A 27,059-nucleotide genomic window follows, 5' to 3' on the forward strand; every position below is an offset into this window, starting at 1 on the left:
TTGAAAGAGAGTAGGGCTGTGTAAAGGAGCACCGTAAGGTAGAGGGCGAAAACTGACAGTTGTGTCCCCTACATTGTCAGTAAGCACGGCGCACAGACAATAAAACTTTCGGTTTGTTAAGATTTCGAAGCTGAAGAGTATCCTTTGTCCCTGCGAAGCTAAGTTTTAGCTGTTGACTCCTTGAGCTTTAAATCACCATCTCTAGCTTCCAGAAGACTTCGAAATCCAGGGACTTTCTCCAGAATAATACCGAAAAGAACCAGAATACTGAGGAAAAAAAAAGAAACAATGTATTTAATCGAAAGAGCAAAAGGTAAATATGGACACAAATTCAGCATGGGATTCCTCAGACTCAGTAAACTGGGTTTTATTACTTTTCATTGCTACATGGACTAAACATGCGAAGTCCCACCATAAATTCTCTGGACTAACTATTGTCTTCGACAGCATGAATGCTTCGAGTTGTGTATCAAGATAATACGTATGTTTTTATTTTAAAATGACATATTTATGTTAACCTTGTTCAGGGCTCAGCAATAGGGTGAATGATACTGTTGCTGTCTGATTTACAGCACTGCGCCACATAGAAATACCAACTATGGATCTTTGTTAATATGTATTAATGAGTTCCAAAGATACCTCCCGCCGGGCTGCACCCTTCCTAAAGATGCATCTGAGTGTAGATGCGCTGATCTGGGATGACAGAAAACCAGTGCCTGTTTTTGAAATTTGATTTATTCATTTTAAAATGCTGCTTCTCTCGAAATTTTGAAGCTGGACAAAGAAAATGTGAACTGCTGAGGGAACATCCAGTATTTGAATAAATGATTTCTCTGGTTAACCTGGAGTGTGGCATGTAGTGAGTTTGAGAGGTGTATCATATTGGGACACTTTATAGTCAGTGAAACATGAACAATTATATGTTTCTGTGTTTAATAAGGTTTCTTTAAAGAAAAGACATTTCCTTTGTTCGGAAGTAGCTGCCCATTTGGATCTGAACGTCCTATTTGTTCAGCGCCATAAATACAACTTGCTTGTAACGTCTCTTGTTATATAGCTCGGACAGATCCTGGTAGAGTAACTTCATATCCGACTGGTTTTTGTTTTGGTTGTTGTAATGGTGGGCGAATAAAAGAAAAGATTAATGGACGTGAGTCCACTTAAAAACAATCGTCTCGTGAACAAATAGTGTCTCTCTAAACCATCCCCTCGGTTTGATTTACAGCGATCCTGCAGGTTACATGCCATCGGTTTTGTTTTGGCACATATTTCCAAAACCAAATTTCGGAGCCCATATGCCCAATCTTAAATCCATCGCGACAAGTGCTTCCGGCGTTTTTTTTAAAGCAGCTGGTATTCGATTGTTTAAACCAATGTAGGCACTAATCACAATGCCGCTGTCCTGCATACAAAACGCTCCATACATAAAAAAGCGCGACATGTTTACTGCGTGCAATCTGCTTAAATCTCGATAAACACCGTGATATAAATACAAGATATTGTTCTATTATACCGTTTAAATGCCGTTTGAACTTGCACAAACTTCTTCAAAATGAATGTGAGTCTCTTTGTTGTTGTTTAAAAAAATACAAAGTTAAAAATCACACAACACCAGGTTATAGTCCAACAGGTTAAATTGGAAGCACACTAGCTTTCGGAGCGTCGCTCCTTCATCTGATTTAACTTTGTACACCCCAGTCCAACACCGGCACCTCCAAATCACAAAAACATACAGTCACTGTCAGACGGTTGTTGTGAAACGCTGTACTATTCGGAATGGATACGGGAAAATTCGGCGGTTAATCATATTTTCATCCTCCTGTCATTTTACTTTAGTTCATGGTCGTTAGCCTTCGGGAAAAAAAAAACTCGCGTATAGAAGTAGAAAATCGGGTGAAATGTTTTAAGAATAAGCGTGACACCACAGTAGAGAGACTGAACGTTCCGACACACTCTAATAATAAATAATATATTATCCGTGTACGTATTATAACAGATAGCTGTTTTAAATGTGTCCTTACCTGCTGATACATTTGCGTGTATCGCTGCACTCCCCACCATTCTAAATCGGAACATTGTCTTATTGGTGTGTGTGTGTGGGGGGGGGGGGGGGGGGGGGGGTCTGGTGTTGGGAGTGGGGGTCGGAGAGGGGGATTTCTTTAGTTTCCCTTCCCTGTTTATCTTAGGATGTATTAAGTTGTGGTCCGCCAGCGGGGTATTGCATCATGGAAAAAAAATGGCTTGAGTCTCGATTTCTCCATTTAAAGACAAAAGCTGGGTGTCTGTACTAACAGTCTGGAGTGGGAGTGCTGGAAAGAGAGTGGAAGCTTTAATCTAAACAAGATATTGTTGATGGCGAGCGGATGGGGATTATCAAGCTGTCTTCTGCCGGAGTCTCAGTAGCATCCAAGCATTTGGCACTGGCGCCGGGCTGTGTGACAGGTGTAGCGTTTCTCTTTGTTTTGCTGCTCTCCTCTCTGAGCCAGGTAAAGCATGCATACATGTAAATGCCGTAGGGATGGCTGAAAAGACGAGGAATCTACCTTGTTCTGATGAAGAGACGATTTGCCACAACCCTCAGCATTGGAAGAGAAATCAAATAGAAACGCAGTTAACGGTATCTTGAGCCTTACTATTTTATTCACATTTTTTAAGATAACGCGTCTATTGTTTAGCTGCTGGATTATATACACACAAAAAAGTATATTGTAAAATTGGGAAATAGCATCCGTTAGCATTCAGAATGAACGTTTTATTTAACAAGTGTGGGTGCCTAGAATGAGTCAAGGCGAAATGCAGTTAATTTATCTGAATATATTCCCCTATATTATAAGATTCTTGTGCGAATACTGATACTGAGTGGGCATGAGGCAACTAGATTAAAGGTAAAAAAATAATGGAATTACGAACTACTTGAAATTGTATAGTTTCTCGTCACTTCTTTTTAGAAATGTTTCACATCTGAAAGTGACTTTCCTTGTGTCAGATCATCATAAAATGTAATTCTGACTAACTTTAGTACATCGGACTCTGCGAGACGAGTGCACATCTACAAGTATATACAATAAATATAACCTTAAAAACGAGATTCTTTCTCCATGTATGAACCCTGACGCCCTTAAGGTGGACACATGGAGCTAGGTCCAGAGAAACATTGCTATAGCGAGGGTTACTTGGTGAGCTTGCTATTTACAAACACGCAGAGATGAAGGTTAATGACTTTTTTTTTGAAAGAGAGGGAGTGAGAATCGCCGTCTCGATTTGGGGAGAGGTTGTGAGGAGTGGGGGAAGGGGAGGAGGCTGCAGACGAACAGGGAGCGACCTAAGTGCCTTGAGTTGCTACACATCCAAACAAAAGGCGCACGGGCAGAATTCGGAAGTTTACGAAAACGGAATAAGAGCCTTTCCCTCGCGGTTTAGAACTTGACAGCCAGTTATATTCGCGTGACAACGAGAAACGCAGTCATTTTCTCAGCAAAAACCGCCCTGTGATTTATGACTCTTTGACGATTACGAGGCAAGGCCAACACTTGTTTATACAGCCAGAAAAGAGGATGGGGTGGGGGGTGGGGGTGGGGGATGGGGAGAAAAAGTAAAATCTATTAAAGGCCCCGGATGCTCAAGTATCCGTAGGATAAACAACCAGTATTTTAAACATCTTCAGTCATGCTGTTTGGACAGATGAGTTGAAGGGGAATAGGGCTGGCAAGTTTATGGAAAGGGATTCCTTCCATGGGCTTTCAGAGAGAGAGAGAGATCCCTTTAACGCCGCAAAGATTGAATCAGCCAATTTGCTATTTACTGTCCCGCTGTTCCTTACACACCTGGGCGCAAATTGCAAAGACGATACTTAGTACGTCCTGCCAGTTTTAGTCGCCGTGGGACCTTTCTCTACTGTACAAATGGTTGCATTTTCTGCATCCTTCCTCGCTTAGCATCCTACCAGGGAGTCTGATAATAGAAAGACAGGAAAAGAATGAAACTATTTAGCGCTTAAATTTAATCGTGGTTGATCTGTAAGTAGACTCCATAGCCTCCTGATCCTTAACGCTTTGGTCAATGCAAATGATCAATCACATTTATTTGAATTAACAATGTGTTGGGGGTGTTTTAAGCCTCTACCACACTGTGCCGGTAGCATTTTTAAAACATTTTTCTCCTCAAAGGCCAGGCACCAATTTCAGACAACGCCCGTTAATCATGAGCTTCTAACAAACATCGGAGATTCAAATGGAAGTTATTAGTCACTGTGTTTGAAGATCTGGAGTCAAAGCCCAGATGGAAATGTTTCAACCTGAACCCATCAGTCCATATCGTTGCCCTTGAATCTTCGGGTGGACAAATGTATATCACTGTAGCATTTAAATGCACCAGAAACAGAGCGCGCGTTGCTATTAAGTCTGCAGGAAGCTGGAGAATTTGTGCAAAGTGCAGTAGAATTAAAGTAGGCCTCCGGAAGCCCATTACCGTGGTTCCAGTAAACACACCAAAGTTGCCTTTTCTCTGACGGCTATTCCTCCACTAACCTATTAAGGATGGGTATAAATTTAGCAGGCTGCCTGGGCGCACTTGGCGATTGTGTTATCTGCAGCTCTCGCTATCTTTTAGTTTTGAAAGGGATGTTTAAAGGTCGCTTAACTGCTTCTCTCTTTAACTCCCGTCCCTCTCCAGTATCTGGAGGGTCTCGGTAATCTCCGACCATTCGACAGTTGCTGCAGAGCGGAAAGTCAGCGCCCCGATAGTGTCAGATCATATCGGCCGACACCGCCGGCGCTGTTTGCTGTCGGAATTTTAATTGGGAAAGATGGGTGCCTTTCACTTGATAAGGTATTAATAAACCAGAGATGATAGACCTTTAAAGACAAGTACAGACAATAGAGATTGTACAATAATGATACACTCTTAGCAGTTTGCTCTCCTGTTTGGTGAATTGCAAAACAGCAATAATTTATTTTGGGGAAAGGGTTATATACATGGCACATTATAATAATAATTTTGAATGAACTCAAATATCACATTCAAATATTGGATAATTTTTGTTTCGAACTTTGCGTTAAAATTTGACGTCCATTTTGGCAGCAACCTGATTAATTGTTAATTCTAACGGAGAAACAGAGACAGAACGATACAAGTTATTGCGTGTGAACATTGCTACTACACACGAAGAATTATATCGGACAAATTTTGTTTGCATCAGTAGAACGAATGGATGCAAAATATTTGGTATGCTTAAATTTGAAATGCGTGGTTAAATTAGTTAATCTGATAACAACATGTCAGCAAATTAACATACTAGTTTCAAATTAATGCCGGAATTTTATATTTAAAATGCTTCGGAAATGGAAATAATCATCAGGTGAGTTCGTGCAGTCAAAAAAGCGGTGTTGTAAAAATATAGTTGTGTGTTGCAAAGGAGCGTTAACCTCCTGTATATGTAAATACGGATGAGTTGCAGGCTTCATTGAGAAATAATAGAAGTTCACTGAAACAGCACACAGCGATGGGCTGAATGGTCGATTGCTTCTTCATCTGTAACGATTGGTTCTCTCTATTTCATCCTCTGTTTACATCTCTGACAAAATTTGAAATGATATTAATTTCTTCTTGTAGCTCTGGAGCAGATTCCAACGTACTCAGAATCAAAACTCGCCTTTATTTCCAAAACAGTGGATGTTCGATAGACGTCGGGAAATGACTCCTGTACCAAATTACAAAAGTAATGTTTTAAATGTGTTTATAACTTGCACGTCTGACAGCGAAACTGCCAACCGTCATTTTAATAATTCAATTACCTGCCAATTTAAAGGGAGATCTGCGAAAGAGATATAGGTTGTTGAAATATAATTTTCCCTCTGAAATTAATAGGAAACTGCAGCCATCCCTCTTCAGAAAGTCATGATTAAATCATATTTCTTGTTTGTTATGAGAGTTTAACTAGGTTCGCTTCGTTCAAATGATTGCTTTCAATTCTCTCCTTTGTAAGTAAGTGATCGAAGAACCATGTAACAACATAAATTTCCCTCTGATGTCCTGCCACGTGCTCTGTTATGGTTTTACAAGTAGGCGATGCAAAATTGTATGACGAATGAAACATTTTTTCATCACTTCTTTAAACGATATGCCTAAAAATGCAGCGATGAACATCCGCTAGATATCCTTTCCTCTTCAATTTCAAGCCCAGCAGTTTAATTTCACTTTGTTGAGTATTAACTAAAGCTTTAGGAGGTAAATTGAGTGAACAAAACTTCACTCGTGCGTTATCGATATTCAACTGGGAGGGACCGCGAGGCAAGTTCACTCTTGCTTTTCTGGGAATGTGCCCAAAACATGAAGTTCTAAGCTCCTGGTTCTGTTTAAGCGCCGGGAGCTGGGGAAGCAGAGGCACAACGTGAGACCATGTCCGTTCACTGTCACTTCTGAAGAATTCTGGATTGGAAACGTTAATTTCGTTTCTCTCTACGCAAATGCTGCCAGACCTGCTGAGCTTACCCTGTAAATTATGTTTTTGTTTCACTCTCTGTGCCTGGCGAGTTTGCAGTCGGCGCAAGGCAGACGATGCAATTCACATCTCATTTTAAAAACAAATCACAAGTGAAAGCAGTTAGAGCAAAAACCGACAATGCGGAGGCGATGAATAACGGAATTGGCCTAAAAAGAATTCATGATGTGGATTTAATTATTGGCGAAATGAAAATTAATGAGTGAATTATTGATTCAATCATATCTTTAATCAAATTTCCCCATTTTTGGTTCCTTGAAATATCCATCTCTATAATCTCTCGTTTCTCCCGATTGCAAAAAAATTCCAATTGCGTTGTCTGAGATCCGCAAGACTTTTAAGAATCGCTAATAGCAGGAATGCATCAATTCTCAGATTTTCCCTCCAGATTTAACACAGTATTGCAGGTTTCAGTTGAGAAGTAATTAGTTACGTTGTGTTAATTGGCCTAAAGAGAAACCCCTTGACCAAATTAATTTCACTGAGCGCCAGTTTAGTGAAATCATTCATTTCGGAGGTAACAACGTAACGCGTTCGTTTTCGCACCAAAGGTATGAATCAGATTTCATACATCTCGTTTCGGCCATGAAGCGAACAGATAATTTGTTTTAAAACAGCAGTTCAATAAATTCGCATTTAAATATTATTTACAAAATCGAAAAACCAGGAATTGGGTAATGAGCCCTCGAATCGCCAGCTACATCTGATTTCAACTCACTTGAAACTTAAAGGAAAGTGAGATGCGGAGGCCCCAAATGTAAACTGAAGAGAGAAAAATATAGGGGCGCTTGGAGATTTGCTTCGGAGTTTAGGTGAGGCGTGGACAATTCAACAATTTAAATTTAGATGAGTTTATTTGCTCAACAGACCAGCATGATCCCCCTCCCCCAGAATAAATTCAGCTTCTGTTTTATTTTAATTTAGATATTCATGTCGTTTCTTGCGTCTTCATAGATGAAAGTTAAATGTAATGAGAGGGAGAGCAATGCAATTGTAACCAGCCCGTAACACAATTACTTCGTGATTGATATTTCGTATGTTTACGCGACCGGCACTGTTCAAAACTAGAAGTTCCTGCAGAGATAACGCTAATCTCGAGTTTTCAAGAGCTGTAGAATGTAAGCAGTTCTATGAAGCTTGATGGTGGTTGTTATGAATGAAGTGGAAAGAGCGTGTTATATAATTGGTGTTTTAAGTGACACTTCCTTTCTTTTATTTGATAAACAAGACTTTTACTGATCTGTGATATCGCTGTAACTGCACTTACCTAATGACGAAGTTCCCCAAATATTTGTTTTTTTTGTAAATCTTTACCAATCTCAGTTAAACCACCTTTGTCAGTGTTAAATCCCCTCCCGCCCCAGAACTGAAGATAGAAAATGCCTGTAACTCACAGGTGGGGCAATAAAAGACTTCTCGCCAGCATACCTCCGATATCAGTGGACTCTCTCCCAATGTTATACAATCGTATAACAAAACTGCAATTTCCAACGTACTCTTCATGTATCCATTTCCCTACAGCATCTAGAAAGTGTTGTGAGCACCCTGTACAGCTGCATTCGACATTTCATCGATACCTCCTACATTCCAATAAATTAAACGGCAGATTGGATTCCTTTCGTGGTGCAGCAAGCAGGAGGAAATACCGAGAGGAGGAAAATTAAAATTGAAGGGGACTAATTTTCCCAAGTTAATTGCGCAAGTTCTTTTATTCTGACAAAGTGCGCGTGTCACTTTTCACAGAGTGAAGCGTTTTGCTAAATTGCCCATTTTGCCGGGGGAGGATTTAATTGCGCATAAAATTCTATATACAGGATCCTTGTATTACTGTCTCTTGTATCAATGTCCAATTTATCGCCGTCCATTGTATCGCTGTCGATGTATTGCTGTCCATTTTATTACTGCCCACTCGCACTCTATAACGTTCTGAACTACTTAACTCACAAGAGGCCTAATGATCAAGACTAGGCCTATAGGGCGTAAGTGTGTTTACAGAAATGATCAACTCATATACTTCTTGCTTATTTCTAGATTCGATGAAGGATTTTTAAATTTACAAAAAGATCTACACTGACCAACAATGAGGAAAATAACATTGCCTCTGTTCAATTCTATTGCATGGTTTTTGATATAGTACAATGTTGATATGTGTAGATTCAGAGCAAAATGGGGGTTCTATATTGTTATAGTGTCATCTGCAAGCACTTGCTACATTATTATGCTTCATAATGATAGTTTTTATTATTATAATGCATTCTGAAGATACATTATCATTGAAGAAACCATAATCTCTTAACTGGAGGAGTGGAGTAATATGTGACCTCAAGAGAATAAATGGTAGAAAACCAAACAGATTTTTTTACATCTTCGATCTTTTCTCTACATAAAAAATAATCACACACGTCTTTGAGATTATCTTACTGTATTCACAGCTAACAATTATTTCGCACTACACTCAATTGCTGGCCTGTAAATTTTAGCTGGTATATGTGCAGTTAGTACACCAGATAATTGTAGGAATAAGGATGAATTAAAGGATTTCAAAAATGCAATTGCGACTATCGCCAAGTATAGGGACACATCTATGCCGACATTGGGTGTGCTAAAGTATATAAGTTGGATTTCTTTTAAAATTTAAGTTCCTTTTTTTTTAAAATAAAACTGCAGCCAACATCACATAACGTCAATCGTATTCAAAGACGAAAAACATTTCTGCGTTATGAAGGACTCGAAACGTTGTGTCTTTCTCCACAGATGCTGCTAGATCTACTGAGTTTCTCCAGCGATTGCCGTTGTTATGTAGAAACGAGATGTGCTCCAAATTTATTATGATTTATATTCCCTTTTCTTTAAAAAGAAACATGGCCAACATCTCGCAATACTAATCAAACAAAGCAATGGATTAAAAAAAAGGTATCGAAGCAAATACTTAAAAAATTGGAATGCTATCTGCATTGATTCATCCTTCATGTCAATCATATTAAAGCAAAACTGAAAAACAATATTATTTGGAATTTCTTTATACATCAATTCAACCCTCGCAACAATCTAGAGCCTTAAAAAACCTTTTTTCTGCATTAAGAAACAGGAGTAGGTCATTCAGCCGCTCAATCCTGTTCTGCTCTTCGATGAGATTTTGGCTGCTCTCTGGCCTAACTCCATATACCTGCCTTTGGCTCGTATCCGGTTAACAAAATAATGTCTATCTCAGATCCGTATACATCACATTGATCATATCAAAGCAAAGACTAAAAGTTAATAAATTGGAATTCGTTTTTGCATTAATTCATCCCTCACACTAATCGTATCAAAGCAACGACTAAAAGTTCTGAAGGGTTACTGGACTCGAAACGTTAACTCTGCTTTCTCTCCACAGATGCTGCCAGATCTGCTGATTTTCTTCAGCAATTTATTTTTTTTATTCAGACCTTCAGCACCCACAGTTCTTTGTTTTGGAATTGCTTTCTTTTTTTATAAATTGGAATATTATCTGCATTAATCCATCTTTCATATCAATCGTTTTAAAGCAAAGACTGAAAAACAATATCTCACCCCTCACATCATTCGTAACAACGCAGATCTAAAACAGAGTTTATTTCTGCATTAATTTACCGCTCATATTGATCGTACCACCTCAAGGTCTAAAGAAAATACATAATTTGGAATTACTTTCTGTATTAATTCACCCTTCGAAACAGTCATACCAAAGGAAAGGCTAAAGATTTGGTTTTGGGTTGCCTTATGCGTTAGTTCACCTCTCACATCAATCGTATCAAAGCAAAGTCTACAAATATCTATAACTCTGAATTTCTTTCTGCCCTAATTGCGCCTCTGACTCAGACACAGAGCAGCTTCAGTTTCGGGCGGACACGCGCCCACCTCCTGTGGCCAAGGGCACGCGCCCACCTCCAATGGCCAGGGGCTCGCGACCGCGCGCCGGCGGCGGCACGTGACACGCGGCCAGCCAATGGATGCTTTCCCCCTTCCTGCTCCGCCCATCTCACCGGCCTTATTTGAATCTCGGGTGCCTGGGAGCCAATGACGCGTGTGGGGCCCGCCCCGAGCTCCTCCGTTGTGACGTCACCCGCATCCCCCTGGGGTGGCCGAGCAGCAACAAAACTGCACTCGGAGTCTCGGCAGTTTGCAAGCTATTGGTTGCAGCAAAAAGAAATCCCACCTAATCCACTTTAGTTGCATGTCAGTTTTACAAGAGAGGGAGGGAAAAATAATCGTGCAATTAAAGGGAGCTTGAATTCTTTTTTTCGGTTGCAATTTAGGTGGGGGAAGGAAAGCCTGCTGGATTTTCTCTTTCTTTTCTTGGCAAAAGAGAGATTAAACTGGCGGGTTTATAACTAATTCCCCACGCATCTTGCTCGATGATGCTTCCAAGCCCGGTCACGTCGACGCCATTCTCGGTCAAAGATATTCTGAATCTGGAGCAACAATCGCGCCAGCAAGTGGCCCATCACTTGCAGCAGGATTTATCGTCTCAGTTCCAGCCGCCGCCGCCGCCGCCTTCGTGCATGCACGCCGCCGGGGAGGCCTCCAGCTTTTCGGATGGGGAGGAGAAAATTCCCTTTTTGAACTCTCTGTCAGTACAAGACAGTCAGGGGGACCCGAGCCTTTCCCCAGAGCTTTACGTTCACGCAGGACTGAGAAGCCCGTGTGAAACCAAATTAGATGAGGAGATCCTACGAGATGAGGTCAAGAGTAAGTACCTAATAGTCTAGATTTTATTAAGAGATGAGCCGGAGGTAAAATATCGCAAAAATCTGCTGCGTTGAAATGTAACTATGTTAAATTCTTAAAATGTTTTGCAAAGCCGGCGTTGTTCGTTGTTTCGGTCATATTTTTGAAATTGAAACAAAAACAGAAATTCCTGGAGAATCTTTTGTATTGATTTCGCGAACGTCTTATTCAGGTCTTATTCAGCTCCTTAACATTGCACCCTCGGATAATTCCTATAAAGCGAAAGGAACGCTACAGCATTGAAAAATACCTTTAAAATTAATTTTCGACGGATCCGGGGAGTTCTCCAGGTCCCGAAAGATTTGTTTTCAATGTGCAATTTAATACTGTAGAATGAAGGGTTCTTCTACCAAAAACACGGGAACCACATTTCAATTCACAAACCTAAGTATAGTTACCCAGTCCCTGAACATTTTGAACAATTATCCCCGGGTCTCTAAATCAATTATTCCGCTGTAAATTGTTCTCATTCCCTTTACTGTAATCCCAATGTTTAGGTTGTTTTGCAGTCTGCAGTGTGTTCGTACTTCTTTGTTAATATGATTGAACTGTTCTAAAGAACTCCACAACCATGTATCCTATTTAAGGCCTCCGGATAAGGTGAGTACTGACAACCTGAGCAAAAGAGTTGCTAATCAAGGTGGATAAAGAAATATTTAAATCATATTGTGCTTGGTCTGTGCTTCCCTGGTTTCATGCATCTCAAACAAGTCCTGTTAAAAATTATTTTGCCGAATTCGTTCGTAAAACCGGGGCATTTTAATAGGATTATTTTAAAAATTGACAAATTTTTAAGACAAGACAGATCTTGAAACCAGGTACTGATTGGTGCAAATGTTGAAAGTCTCTGTGAATTTACACACATAGCGCTTCTATTTATTTTTTCAGTAAATCAGCGCCTCATATTATTGTGGGATTAAACAGCACGATAAAATACATGATATTTCTCCTTTAATTTAAATATAATTTAATAGAAGAATTGGGCTGCAAGAGGCTAAATTTGCAAATATTGTTACAATTGCCTCTGCCCGGTTTACTATCAACTCGAAAGAAGCATTCACACCAATGCACCGGATATCATTAATTGCTCAGAGTTATTCACATTTCGGTTATGGCTGGAAATTGCCCGCCTTGTTGCAAACTGTGTCACTAATGGATCGGCATTGTTTCTGCAGAAAGCTATTCCCTAAAGAAGTGCTCAGAGAGCGAGAACGTTAAAGCAGAGGATGGTGAACGGCCGAAACAAAAGCAGAGAAGGAAACCCCGTGTGCTTTTCTCACAGGCCCAGGTGTTTGAACTGGAGAGGAGGTTTAAGCAGCAGAGATACCTGTCTGCTCCTGAGAGAGAGCACCTGGCCAACACTCTTAAACTGACCTCCACCCAGGTCAAGATCTGGTTCCAGAACAGGCGCTACAAGTGCAAACGACAACGCCAGGACAAATCTTTGGAGATCGCGGGCCACCATCACCCACCCCCGCCCAGACGGGTGGCGGTGCCCGTGCTGGTGCGGGACGGCAAGCCGTGCATAGCAGGATCCCAGAGTTACACCAGCCCTTACAGCGTCGGCGCAAACGCTTACGCCTACAACGGCTACCCTGGCTCTTACGGCAGCTACGGCGGCGCCCCGGCCTACAACGCTAACTATAGCTGCACCTACACAAGCATCCCGTCGCTGCCGCCTTCCACGGCGTCCAACGCCTTCATGAACGTGGACCTCAGTAACGTGAACGGCGCTGTACAGACGCAGTCTCACCCAGGATCCTCTGTGCCCGCATGCCAAGGGACTCTGCAGGGCATCCGCGCCTGGTAAAGTACCATGAGAGACCAGAACTGTTGGCTGCCTTCACTTGCTCTGAACTATTTTTTAACTGTAGGTCATTTGAAAAATCAAGGAAAGCTTATTTTGAAGGAAAAAAAACACTATTATGATTCCCTTCCAAGACAATCCCGATTCATTTCAGATCCCTTTGAATGCTCTCCGACAAATATTGCCCTATGTTTTGTACATTCTCTGTTAAGCTATGTGATTTCACACCCTGTCGTTCGATTTATAGTGTCCGACTGGGCATGGAGCACAGATCACCCTCCGGATTCTGCTGTTCAGAATTGTGTAGTTCGACAGAAATCCCTCAAAAGAGCCATTATGAAGAGCAGCAGAGAGAGAGAGAGAGAGAAAAGGGAGAAAAGAGACACCGTCATATTTCGAATGTAGGTATGGGATTTTTTTAACAGAAGCGGAAAGGAGTGTTTCACATATTTCAGGAATCCTCATAATTCTAAGAGAAAGACGGTTGGAGAAAAGACTATACATAATTAATACAATACAAGCTCAGAAAAACGTCGGAGATACCAGCGGATTAGACTGCTTCTGATAGTAGTCACTTTCTCTCTCTCTGCCTCTCTCTCCTCCTAGACCCGTTGACTAACTTTCTCTGTATTCTATAGCCGATTTCCAGCATCCACAGCATGTTGCATTTTCGTTCTGCTACAAACGTTCTTTTGACTCATTTTGGGAGACGGGGCTCATGTTTCTAAGGGTAGCAATTCCTCCCCCTCCCGAGCTGCCTTGAGAAGGCGGTGGCCTAGTCTTTATGAACTGAAGCCGTTTGACTAAAATAAGCCACTTCAGAGGGCAGCTAAGAGTCAATGCTGCTATGGGAGTTGAGTCAACTTGTGACCAGGTAAAGTGCAACACAAAACTATATAAATATATTTTAACGAATCTTCATGGGTCAGTTTTGCTGAAACCAGTCCCTTTTTTTTTAAAGAATGCTTTTATTTCTACATGCTGTAAACTAAGTTCAAATTTTCAAACCACAGTGAGGTGGGGTGGCGGTATTATTAATGTAACTGCCAAGCTACCCCTCCCCAATTAGTTCGAACTGACCCTTCCACCGTGGAATTCCGTTTTTGAAATCCCACTTGGAAAATCAGGGATTTGCCTCAAACATCTTCCATCTGAAATCTACGTTTAATTTAAATATTTGACAGCACTGCTAAAGCAAAGATTCCACTAGCTGTGAGCTAGAACTCTTTTTTTAGGCGGGGCAGGAAATAAACAAACATAAATAGAACTTTGGCCAAAAAAATCTCTCATGTACATACCAAGTAATCCTCAGAAGCTCTTACTCTAATTTGTACCATAATGGCGAGTGTTAACATTTCAGTGGCGTGTATAAAGTTATGTATATAGCAAAGCTTATTGTTCGTGAAGGATTCCCCCTCCCCCGTCCCTAGCTTGTATAATACTCTGCTATTCAAAAAAAACTGCTGAAATACACTAAGTGGAGCTAACAAAAAAAAGAATAAATGTTGAGGTGCAATATGTTCATAATTGAGTCCCTCGTGTACTTGTCCCTGGTTTACTTGTTTGGAATGTATTATTTTCGATGGGTACCTGTATTAGCATAATTACATTTCAGTGATTGCTGAGATATTAGCAAAATACTATCACTCTTTAAAGAAAATGCGTTTTGATTAATAATGCATTTTTGAATATAGGTGTATTAGATAACTATTAGAACATCAAACTTTCCCAGTCAAAACGTAACTCAACTTGAAACATTTGTGTCTAAAATACTGGGGGTGGAGAAAAAAAAAGTAACTGTCAAGTTATTCCGAATTACAATGCATGGAGTTGCAGGTTATTAGAGGCCATGCTGTTCGGATGTGTTGAATTTTAATCGTTTTGAAGCCCTCATGAAATGAGACGTCAGGTTAGGAATAAAATGTGTTTCTCCAGGCCAAAAGCCGTTGCCTCAAATTTCTGAACAAATAGCAGCAAATAGCAGTAACATCAAACATGTTCCAGTGACGTTAAGTGTCAGTTTTGATTGGAAGGTGAGAATGAACGTTTGGAGTAATAAAAAGAGTAATTTTGTTTCAGAAAGCGAGAGAGAGAGAGAGAGAAATCACCCCACGAAACGTAATTCTATCTATATATATAACACAGTAATGAAATTATTCAAACGCTGTGTTAAACCGCCCAAAAAGCTGCTTTTGTGAGACCGTGTCCTTTGCTCAATTGCCTCGTACAGAGAGGTGGAAAGGCCAGCGCCTGCCACACTCGACATGAATTGTTCATGTGCCAAGCGCCGTGAAAGAGAAAGTTATTATATAGAAAAAACCTTTTGAGAGGTGTGATTAGAAGCACTAAGTACATTGAAAGAATGTCCGAGTTAGGCTCCGTGGTACCTACAATGGCTTTCATAAGTTTCGGGAACAAAAGATGGGGTGTCGGAGGTTTCGCACGTAGAGACAAAACCCTAAAGACCCAAGATTGACATTTGTAAATATGCCCCCATTTAATAGGCTGATTAATAGAACCAAGCCCAAATTCTGTTTGCTTTTTTCTCGCCCCAATCCCGCCTCTCCATCTTAACGTTTTGTTTTGTCCGTGGTGAAAGGCGCTTGATTAGGGACAGGGAGGGAGAACTTGCAGTCTGAAGGGCCAGCGAACATAGGATTCAGCAGGAGGCAGCCTGGCCGAAGTAGGCTTATTATTCTTGCAAATTTAGCAACCTGTGCTGGCATATTTCACATGGTTGTAAGTTTTTTTTGAAGCACAGTTACATTAGAGGGAGGCAGAGAAGTGAGAGGGACCAACCACTACAATAGGTGAATAATGTTTACAGAGTATGATAAATTGACACTGTGCATAAATACAGCAGTCTTTATTTTTATTCAACCCATTGTGCAAGGCTTGCGTTATTGAATCCAACCTCTGAGGGAGGGGAGAGAATTCCTGTTGTCTCAGATTCTATCGCGTGCAGTTAATGAAATAAAATTGAAGGCGATAGTAAGGAAGTGGGGACTTGTTATATCCTCGTAAACCGCTTGTAATGCCTCACAGACATGGCTCTTAAATCACAACTATCCAGGGCTTTGCAACGCGGTAAAGTTGCTGGTACTTACAAATCCCGTCAAGATAAACTGTTTTTTTTAGATTGAAGATGGTATCCGCAGAATTATGTTAGGAAATGATCTAGGTTTTATATATTTGATTTAAAAGCTCATGTTCCTAATAAAATTAGTCCTTTAAAAAAAATCGCAGTAGGTTTCAAGCGCGCAGAGGCGATTTATTTTCCCACGGGAAGTTATGCAACAGACAGAATTTGTGAATGTAAGTCTCTTTCTTAGAGACACCCTCGCGCACAGGGTACACATTCTGCGCTCTTACACAACGAGCGGTATCGCACACACTGCAATAGACAAATGCAGAAATATAGTAACGTCCTCCATTACTGTCACGCATTCACATGAAAATAGAAGTTTGTAAGTGCACTCATTCGTATACCTGTACACGTGATGATTATAGGCACAGGCACATGTATACACATAAATAATGCACGCAAGTAAACATACACATATACATTGAAATAGGAGAAGGAGCAGGCCATTCAGCCCTTCGAATCCGTCCGACCATTCAGTATGACATTGGCTGATCCTCTATTTCAATGCCATATTCCTGCGCTCTCCCCATCCCACTTGACACCTTTATCCTCTAGAAAGCAGTCTAGCTCTTGCTTGAATGCATGCAGTGATGTGACCTCCACAGCCTTCTGTGGTACAGGGCACCACAGGAACCCCGCCGTCAGACTGAAGAAATGATTCCAGATCACGGTCCAAAGTGGTCTACCCCATAATCGGTGTCCAGTGGAAACCTCATCCCTGCATCCAGTCTGTCAGCCTGTTAGAGTGTTATATGTTTCTATGAAATCCCCTCTCGTTCTTCCAAACTCCAGTGAATACAGGCCCAATCGACCCAAACTCTCTTCATAGCACAAATTTCCATCCCCAGGAACCAATCAGGTCACTGTATTGCCTCAATGGCAAGGATATCTTATGGCAAAGTAAAAGTTACACGCGGGAAATACAGTCGATGGTACGCAAATACAGCCTGAAATCTGCTTCTCAAAACACAAGTTAAATCTGACAGCCCAATGCTAAGATTGGAGTAAGATGAGCGTTCAAGCTCATTAGTCTCCCTATGTTTCTTAATGGTTCTTATTGTAGATCTATTTACAGCACATGGACTGCAGCAGTTCAAGAAGGAAGCTCACCACCACCTTCTCAAGGGCAACTATGGACGGGGCAATAAATGCTCGGCCAACCAATAACATTTCAACACCCTGCACCTCGCTCTGAACTGTTTTGTACGACTGGGAGTAAAAACCTCTCTAGTTGCTAGGCAGAGCCGCTGAACTAAATTCTTGTGAAATATTCCAATCTGGGGAGGATTACCTTGACAATCCCATTTCCGATGGAATCTGGGAAAATGTCTAAGGGTTCACCTTTTAAGATTTACCTGGGTGTTTGGGTTGTGACTACAGACAGGCGACTGTGGCCTCTTCAAACTGTTGGCGATTACCGTCATATTGGAGTCACTCCCGCCGCACACATTCAACATAAACATGATGGCAGTGCGAGTTAGTCTGCTCTTCCGGCCCGTTTTGAAAGGCTGTCCCGTATTTCTGTAATTCGGGTCCCCTTATCTTGTTGTTAATGTGTTTGCAGTCGGTTTGTTTACAGAGGACACTTCGACCGATAATCCTTCAGAGATAAGGCGGCTGTATTGCTTGTGATTGTGGGCGAGCGAGTCTAATGGACAGATAATTAGCAGCAAACAAAGGGAAGGGTTTTCAACCGTGTGTACCCAGCGGACAAGGCCACTTTCCCGGCTGCTCCACTACCGGTGGAACTTACCTGTGGCACCGAGGGGGAGGGAGAAAGACTCGGCGATGAATCAAAGCAAATACAAGCGGCGACAGAGTGGCGTTGTCCGCGGACCCACTTTAGCAATGGAGCTGATGAGTGTTTGTAATAGGGGTTTCAGATTCGTATCAGCTCAGATTGAACTAACGCCGTGCAATGCAATCTTTCACTTCTGTTGCAAAATAAGAATTATCCACCGCTTGAATACCCATGGCTAGCAAGATGTTAAAATCAACTAGGCACATCCGTCGACTTTGTGAAGGGACCAGATTAGAGTATCATATTCTATGTGGTAACATTATTAAATGTAGGAAGATCAGTGAAATACCAGGGTGGTTATCTACCATGTCAAACATTTCTGTGTCTGTTTCTTTTACGTTGAGATCTGCTTAATTAACTTATTAATTGTCTGTTTAATTAACCACATGCAAAGCGAACCACTGCATTCTAACTGCTTCAAAGTATGTAGCAATCCCACTTTGCTACATACCTGGCCCCAAAAACCAACCACCCCCCATGCACACATCCACACATGCACCCACCTACCCACACACACACCCGCACACCCATCCACCCATATATACACACACAAACCCATATATACACACACACATACACACATACGCACACACACCAACCCAACCACACACACATACGCATCCACCCACCCACACACACACATACCCCGCACTCCCCTCCCACACATACCAATCGACCCACCACACACATATACGCACCCACCCACACACACACATCCACGCACACACATACCCGACACTCCCCTCCAACACATACAAACCGACCCACACACACATATACGCACTCACCCATACTCACACACACACATCCACGCACACACCTACCCCCCACACACATACCCCACACACCCACACACACAGACACACACACACGCACACACTTCAGTCTCCAATAGGGATCGGTTCCGGGCAAAAATAGGTCTCTGGGAGTTGGGTAAGAGAGAAAAAAGACAGCGTCACTTCAATTAAATAATGCCACAATTCATATCGAGACTGTAAGATTCTGTTGTATATTTTAAAGTAGGCAAAATGTTGGAACTGGGCAACCCCAGGGAAATATTATCGTTCATCATTGAGATCGAATCTATCGTATGGGTTAATGCTTTCAGATTCACATTTTGCCTTCAGAGATTAACCCATAGCCATTTCGACGGAGGTGAAGCAGCGATTTAGAAGAGCGCTAAATATCAACGGGCTCGGACGTTGCAACTGATTCCACTGGCAAGCGCTTAACTTGAGGATAATTGGCCAAAGAATGAGAGGGAGAGATGGGCATAGAGGGAGAGATGGGCATTTTATTTTGCAGAGTGGGCTGTTGTCATCTGGAATGCACTTTGCAGGGAGTCGATTTCTAAAGGGAACTGGAGGAACCCTTGTAAAGAGCATATTCCCGGAGCCGGGGGAAAGAGAAGGGAAACGGGACTAATTGGCCAGCTCAATCAAACAGCCAGTTTAGCCCCGATGGGCTGAATAGCCGCCTTAGGTCACTGAGCGGTTTTGTGGTTCTGTATAATTATGGACAGAGAGAAACAGGGAAACGATTGTCGAGGTAAGCGGAAGGATGTGACATGCAGCCACCAACACAGCCCAACGCCTTTGAGGACGGCACAGTAACTGTGCATTGAGACAAGAACAGCAGAATGCACCGTCGGCTATAAACACCCCCTGAACCCCCTTTTCTGACGGGATGCACAGCACTGTTAGAAACCTTTCAGAGCGCATACACTAGACATTCGAACACGAGCAAGATGAGAATATGACTGAGCGGTGTCATGATCGAAATCACTTATGGCATCTTTTCTAGCACTAACGTTTCACAAAGAAGAGCAGCCTTATTTGGGATTGCAATTTGAACGGATTGGCCAGACTGAGATAATATACTTTTATTAAAGCAAATTTACTTGTATGTTAAAAATAAAGGAAGTTGCTTGTAAATACTCCTGCATATCACCAGTATTGATGCACCCCTAACCAGCAATGCTCCCCCATCCCCCTTTGCAATATCGTTCAGTATTTCTTTGCATATCGCATCAGCCTCAATCTCCAACAACCAATAAAAATGTGTCCCAGAGTGCTGACCAGTGCAAACATCAGTCATATTGTGCCACTCAATCATTGCTTCCTCATTTGTCTGTCGTTTGTTCTTCGTTTTTCAACCTTGCTCTCGGTTTCGCCATCTCATCCGGGTGTCGCGATAAGAACAGAAATTTAGATGGAGTACAGCAGCATCATTCATCATTGATACCTAATCTTCTCCTGGAGCATTCCAGTACACACTGGCCCAGTAGACAGCAGTGTGTCCGCATGGAAACAGCACAAACCGGTGACATGTAGCAGATATAGGCAAAATACCCTCTTCATAACACCTGAAAAACAATTAAATAGGCAGCTCACTGAGCCTTCCTCTACCGTGAGCCTAAAATATGATGTCACGCAAATCTCACTTCGTTTGGCCAATTAAAAAAAAATCAGAAATGACCAGACGTTTCCTGCCATGCCTACTCTCACTCGCACACACGTACAAAAACATAGTATCCATATTCACACAGAAATACGGACTTAACTGCATTGCTATCGATCACCCCGTGTATATGTGATTACACATGCTCTTATTTATACGCATAGCTGCATTTGTATATGTGTTTGTGGGCGTGTGCAAATATACATGTGTCTAGGTGAGTGCATGTTTGTATATGCGTGCATGTACACGTGCTTCTGTGGACTTATGTAAGTGTGTATATATGTTAATGTGTATTTACGCGTGCATATCTTGTCTATCATACATGTCTTAATGCGTATGTGTGAGCGTGCATAAGTATGTGTATATGCATCTGCGTTGAATTTGTCAATGTATGCGCATATATGTATGCGAACCTGTATGCAAATGTCTGTAAATATGACGGTAGAGTATATGTATAAATATACTCTATGCATATGTCTATATACATGGATATGCACATGTGCATGTGAAATTTTGAGTGCATATTTGGGTGTTTGTATATATGTTTGTGTATGTGTGTATGTTTGCCCATGTGTGAGCCTGTGTGTATATGTGTGTGTGGATGTTTGCCCATGTGTGAGCCTGCATGTATGTATGTGTGTACATATGTGTGAGCCTGTGTGTATGTGTGTGTGTGGATGTTTTCCCATGTGTGAGCCTGTGTGTGTATGTGTATATATGTGTGTGCATATGTGTGAGCCTGTGTGTCTGTGTGTGTGTGGATGTTTGCCCATGTGTGAGCCTGTATGTGTATATGTGTGTGTGGATGTTTGCCCATGTGTGAGCCTGTGTGTGTATGTGTGTGTGGATGTGTGTGTGTGGATGTTTGCCCATGTGTGAGCCTGTGTGTGTATGTGTGTGTGGATGTTTGCCCATGTGTGAGCCTGTATGTGTATATGTGTGTGCATATGTGTGAGCCTGTGTGTGTATGCGTGTGTGTGTGTGTGTGTAGATGTTTTCATGTGTGAGCCTGTGTGTGTGTGTGTATGTGGATGTTTTCCCATGTGTGAACCTGTGTGTGTATGTGTGTGTGTGGATGTTTTCCCATGTGTGAACCTGTGTGTGTATGTGTGTATGTGTGTGTGGATGTTTTCCCATGTGTGAACCTGTGTGTGTATATGTGTGTGTGTGGATGTTTTCCCATGTGTGAACCTGTGTGTGTATGTGTGTGTGTGTGGATGTTTTTCCATGTGTGAACCTGTGTGTGTATGTGTGTGTGTGGATATTTTCCCATGTGTGAACCTGTGTGTGTGGATGTTTTCCCATGTGTGAGCCTGCGTATGTATGTGTGTGTGTGTGGATATTTTCCCATGTGTGAACCTGTGTGTGTATGTATGCGTGTGGGTGTTTTCCCATGTGTGAACCTATGTGTGTGGATGTTTTCCCATGTGTGAGCCTGCGTATGTATGTGTGTGTGTGGATGTTTTCCCATGAGTGAACCTGTGTGTGTATGTGTGTGTGTGGATGTTTTCCCATGTGTGAGCCTGTGTGTGTATGTGTGTGTGGGTGGGTGTTTTCCCATGTGTGAACCTGTGTGTGTGGATGTTTACCCATGTGTGAGCCTGTGTATATGTGTGTGGATGTTTTCCCATGTGTGAACCTGTGTGTGTATGTGTGTGTGAATGTTTTCCCATGTGTGAACCTGTGTGTGTGTGTGGATGTTTTCCCATGTGTGAACCTGTGTGTGTATGTGTGTATGTGTGTGTGGATATTTTCCCATGTGTGAACCTGTGTGTGTATGTGTGTGTATGGATGTTTTCCCATGAGTGAACATGTGTGTGTATGTATGTGTGTGTGGATGTTTTCCCATGTGTGAACCTGTGTGTGTGGATGTTTTCCCTTGTGTGAGCCTGCGTATGTATATGTGTGTGTGGATGTTTTCACATGTGTGAGCCTGTGTGTGTATGTGTGTGTGTGTGTGTGGGTGGGTGTTTTCCCATGTGTGAACCTGTGTGTATATGTGTGTGTGGATGTTTTCCCATGTGTGAACCTGTGTGTGTATGTGTGTGTATGGATGTTTTCCCATGAGTGAACATGTGTGTGTGTGTGGATGTTTTCCCATGTGTGAACCTGTGTGTGTATGTGTGTGTGGATATTTTCCCATGTGTGAACCTGTGTGTGTATGTGTGTGTATGGATGTTTTCCCATGAGTGAACATGTGTGTATATGTATGTGTGTGTGGATGTTTTCCCATGTGTGAACCTGTGTGTGTGGATGTTTTCCCTTGTGTGAGCCTGCGTATGTATGTGTGTGTGTGTGGATATTTTCCCATCTGTGAACCTGTGTGTGTGTGGATGTTTTCCCATGTGTGAGCCTGTGTATGTATGTGTGTGTGGGTGGGTGTTTTCCCATGTGTGAACCTGTGTGTGTATGTATGTGTGTGGGTGTTTCCCATGTGTGAACCTATGTGTGTGGATGTTTTCCCATGTGTGAGCCTGTGTGTGTATATGTGTGTGGGTGGGTGGGTGTTTTCCCATGTGTGAACCTGTGTGTATATGTGTGTGTGTGTGTGTGTGTGTGGATGTTTTCCCATGTGTGAACCTGTGTGTGTCTGTGTGTTTGTGTGTGTGTGGGTGTTTTCCCATGTGTGAACCTGTGTGTATATGTGTGTGTGTGGGTGTTTTCCCATGTGTGAACCTGTGTGTGTATATGTGTGTATGTGTGTGTGTGTGGATGTTTTCCCATGTGTGAACCTGTGTGTATATGTGTGTATGTGTGAGTGGATGTTTTCCCATATGTGAACCTGTGTGTGTGGATGTTTTCCCATGTGTGAACCTGTGTGTGTATGTGTGTGTGTCTGTGGATGTTTTCCCGTGTGTGAACCTGTGTGTGTATGTGTGTGTGTGTGTATGTGTGTGTGTGTATATGTTTTCCCATGTGTGAACCTGCGTGTGTATGTGTGTGTGTGTGTCTTCCCATGTGTGAGCCTGTGTATGTATGTATGTGTGTATGTGGGTGTTTTCCCATGTGTGAACCTGTGTGTGTATGTGTGTGTGTATGGATGTTTTCCCATGTGTGAACCTGTGTGTGTTTGTGTGTGTGTGTGTGGATGTTTTCCCATGTGTGAACCTATGTGTGTGTGTGTGTGTGTCTGGGGGAGGGTAGGGGTGTTTTCCCATGTGTGAACCTGTGTGTGTATAGGTGAGTGCGCGTGTGTTGAGAGTGGAGGTTCATCAGGTTCAAGAACAGTTTTCTTCCTGTTATCAGACTTCTGACTGGACCTCGCAAATTTTAATCTAGCGCTCAACATGCTTTTTGTACACCTTCTCTGCAGCCATAACATTGTATTTGTTGCCCTGTTCTATCACCCTAATGCACGCCTGATCTGCCTGTACTGCACGCAAAACAGAACTTTTCACTGTACTTAGGTACACGTGACAATAATAAATGAAATCAAAACCAAATAGAAAGGTTTTGTCTTGCTCTATTGCAGTCTCTTATATCTCTCCGTGAATGGATCATAGTAGGCCCTAACTCTGGGTCATATTTCAGAGCATAGCCCTCACCTTTTATACCACTGTATGGAAGATGATACAGTAGACATTTTTGCATGCTCTCCACAGCTGCACACAAAAATCACACCACCAAATTATAGTTTTCCTTTCACTCGCGGTAAATTATCAAACAATTCCTAATCATTTCTTTGTTATCGAGATGCACTGAACTGTAATCAGTAATTAGGTCTGTCTGCAAACTGTTATGGGCTGTCGATGACAGCGAAAGATGGAAATTTTCCAGCGTTAGAGGGGAGGCTGGAAAATGTCAGTTGCCATGGTAATAAAACTGACCCCGCAAACACACCCCCACACACACGCAGAAAAAAAGCAGCTGTAAAACATATTGTCTCAATGGTTCTCAGAAAGAGCAAAAACAATTAGAGGGATACGACAAGTCCAAATTCTGGATGTAGCTATAACCCTCCCTCTCCCTCTCCTTCTCTCACACTCCGATTAGTGTGTGTGTGTGTGTGTGTTGGGAGTGGGGGGTGGGGAGGGGGAAACTGTGGGGAAGGGGGGAGGGGGGAAATCATGTTTACATTCTTAGCACATTTGATCAGATCAGCCCCGTTTCCCAACGTCCCGACCCGTTTCTGGGCCATTGTCACGCCCCAGCGAAACCTTTTTTGTTCATCGCTGTCTAGGGTCACCGGGTCAGTGAGGGCTGGCGGTCCGGTTCCAGCCCAGCTAACTGCGTTCCTGTGGCAAGGGAGCGAGCCACTGACCTTCAGTTACATTGCCAGGTTGAGCTGCTGTTTGCGTTCTGGGTAATGCGGCGGTTCTGTGCTGACATAATCCCACTGCTTGCAGCTGCAAACACGAAACGCCTGTTGACCAGGGCCCAGAAAACCGATCTGTCAGAAATCTCATCCACTCAGTTATTAGCTTCTCCCTCGTTCTGTGATTAATCACCCTCTGTATCTTCTCTATGTCATCTATCTCCGCCTGTTTTTCTGTCTCTCTCCTGTCTATTGTTCTCTACTCATTTCCAATCCCTTGTCTTTCTGAAACACAAATGGAGAAGCTCAGCGGTTTTGGCAGCAACTGTGGAGAGAAAGCAGGGGTAACGTTTCCAAAGGTATTCTGGACCCGAAATGTTAACTCTGTTTCTCTCCCTCCACAGGTGTTGCCAGACCTGCTGAGTTCCTCCAGCAGTTTCTGATTTTATTTCAGATTCCCAGAAACCGCAGTTCTTTGGTTTTTATTTCTTTGTTTTAATTGACGGTCCCTCTAGCCAGATCATTGGATGCGTACAGTTCTCACCCTCTCCCACACCTCCCCAACTCCGCCGCCTCTCTGGGCAATTTTCGTGTGAGTATATTTAGAGTTTTGCATTTGTCTTTCTCCTGTATCTGGCCGTCCCAATGCGCCTGTCTGTTTCTGTATGCATTGAGTACCTCTTTAATGTTACAAGTCTGTCCCTCACTCCTGTCTTTGAAAGACGTCCTTTCTCCCCATCTCTGCTGCTTTCTCCCAAACCTCCTCAAATTCCGAATTTTAAGACTGTTTTTTCATGTTGAATTTAGAATTTAAAAAGTTGCAACGAATTATCGTTTCCTTCCTTTCATTTTAAACTTGAAAATGAGAAGGTGTCTGTCCTTTTAGGATTTGGCTCGACCACCACCACTTTAGATAAGATTTGTATCTTTTGTTTAATTGTGCAACACTAAATATGTTCTCAGTTATGCAAGCCTGGGGTGAAGGTGTGGGGCAGCTGAAAGTACATTTAATCCAACCACTGTCAAAACTTGATCCATCTTTTAAAAAAAATGTACTCCATGTGCCTTTCCAACAAGAAACTTAGCAGATTTCAAAGGTTTGGTTATGAGTTTGTCATTTTGTAAATCTTCTCTGAACTTTCTGTCCTGCAAAATCTCGAAAGACGACTTAATGTTTGGTTAACGTGCACTTCAAAGAGGGATGAATTCACTCGGAAAATGATGAGGAATAAATCGTTTTACATCAAACCGAACGGCAGTTCATCATCTGCAAACGTTCAAATCCTATGGATTCATTTTAGAAATAAGTTATTCTCTTTCCTCTGGTCATACAAATGCGTCACATATAATTTGCAATCATTTTGCTTAGCCTTACTTTAAAAAAAACCCGAAACCTGATTAATAAATCTATATTTAAAAATGCAAGCAATTCACCAGATCATGATCACTTTAGTCTAGATTAGAGTGGTGCTGGAAAAGCACAGCAGGTCAGGCAGCATCCGAGGCGCAGGATGCTGCCTGACCTGCTGTGTTTTTCCAGCACCACTCTAATCTAGACTCGGGTTTCCAGCATCTGCAATCCTTGTTTTTACCATTACTTTAGATCCACTCAGTCGCTGTTCCTTGTAATACCGCTAGATGGCGGTCTTTCCTAATATATGGAGTAAACGATAAACGCATGTTCGTTACATGCGAATGTAATAAAGCACTCTATCTTAATAAAGGATACCACATTAAAACGTACATACCACAAATACATCTTCAAGTAGTTCGCTTCTAAATAAAGGTTCATTGCAGCTATCGCAACGCTGGGTCAAAAGATTGTGGGGTTGGAGTCCCATTCCAGAGATTGAAGACCCTCAGGGAGGTTGACACGCCTTTTGCTGCACTGTCTTTCAGAGGAGAAAGTAAAGTGGGGCCCGGCCTTCTCAGGTAGACATGAAAAGATCCCATAGGAATCTTCAAAGGATGGTAGGCTGACCAGCATTCATTCTACCTCCACCACCCCCAATCCCCAGGCAAAACCATCAAAACTAACAACACAAACGCGAAAGATTGTGGATTCTGGAAATCTGAAATTTAAAATAAACAAAGGTAGAAAATGCTCAGCAGTGCAGATAGGTTCTGTCCGGTCAACGCTCCCCGATAGTGAGGTAGAGGCAGGCTCAATCGAGAAATATTGGAAAGGGAATTAGACAGATATCTGAAAATGGACCATAAGCAAACAATGCTGGAAAAGCTCAGCAGATTTCGCTTTTAAAGCTAAGGTAGACACTTCTTTTTTAGAAAAATAAAGAAATTAAGGGATATGTGAAAACGCAGGTAAGTGGAGCTGAGTTCACG

General features: G+C 42.2%; 1 protein-coding gene across 9 annotated transcripts; it reads left to right on the forward strand.

Moving 5' to 3' along the window:
* The first annotated feature begins 2,287 nt into the window (after nucleotides 1-2,287).
* On the forward strand, nucleotides 2,288-13,970 carry nkx2-3 (NK2 homeobox 3). 9 transcript variants are annotated; one of them, XM_087998729.1, is made up of 4 exons: nucleotides 2,288-2,617; nucleotides 4,672-4,827; nucleotides 5,611-11,209; nucleotides 12,424-13,970. In XM_087998729.1, exons 3-4 carry the CDS (start codon nucleotides 10,876-10,878, stop codon nucleotides 13,056-13,058), a joined length of 969 nt encoding a protein of 322 aa, XP_087854855.1. In that variant the 5' UTR covers nucleotides 2,288-2,617; nucleotides 4,672-4,827; nucleotides 5,611-10,875; the 3' UTR covers nucleotides 13,059-13,970. The 9 variants fall into 9 exon arrangements, with proteins under 9 accessions (XP_087854855.1, XP_043568961.1, XP_043568966.1 ...); XM_043713026.2 differs by lacking the exon at nucleotides 4,672-4,827 and having other exon boundaries at nucleotides 5,611-5,716; nucleotides 8,531-11,209; XM_087998730.1 differs by lacking the exon at nucleotides 2,288-2,617 and having other exon boundaries at nucleotides 3,599-4,827; nucleotides 5,611-5,716; nucleotides 8,531-11,209.
* Nucleotides 13,971-27,059: the final 13,089 nt, after the last annotated feature.

This window comes from Chiloscyllium plagiosum, unplaced genomic scaffold (genome assembly GCF_037043375.1).
Source record: "Chiloscyllium plagiosum isolate Xiang-an unplaced genomic scaffold, Cpla_swu_hap1 HiC_scaffold_22, whole genome shotgun sequence".
Lineage (NCBI taxonomy): Eukaryota > Metazoa > Chordata > Chondrichthyes > Orectolobiformes > Hemiscylliidae > Chiloscyllium > Chiloscyllium plagiosum.

Coding starts and splice junctions, on each gene's coding strand:
- nkx2-3 (XM_087998729.1), top strand. CDS start 10,876: ATGATGCTTCCAAGCCCGGTCACGTCGACGCCATTCTCGGTCAAAGAT. Junction 11,210..12,423: donor CCTACGAGATGAGGTCAAGA/GTAAGTACCTAA, acceptor TTGTTTCTGCAG/AAAGCTATTCCCTAAAGAAG.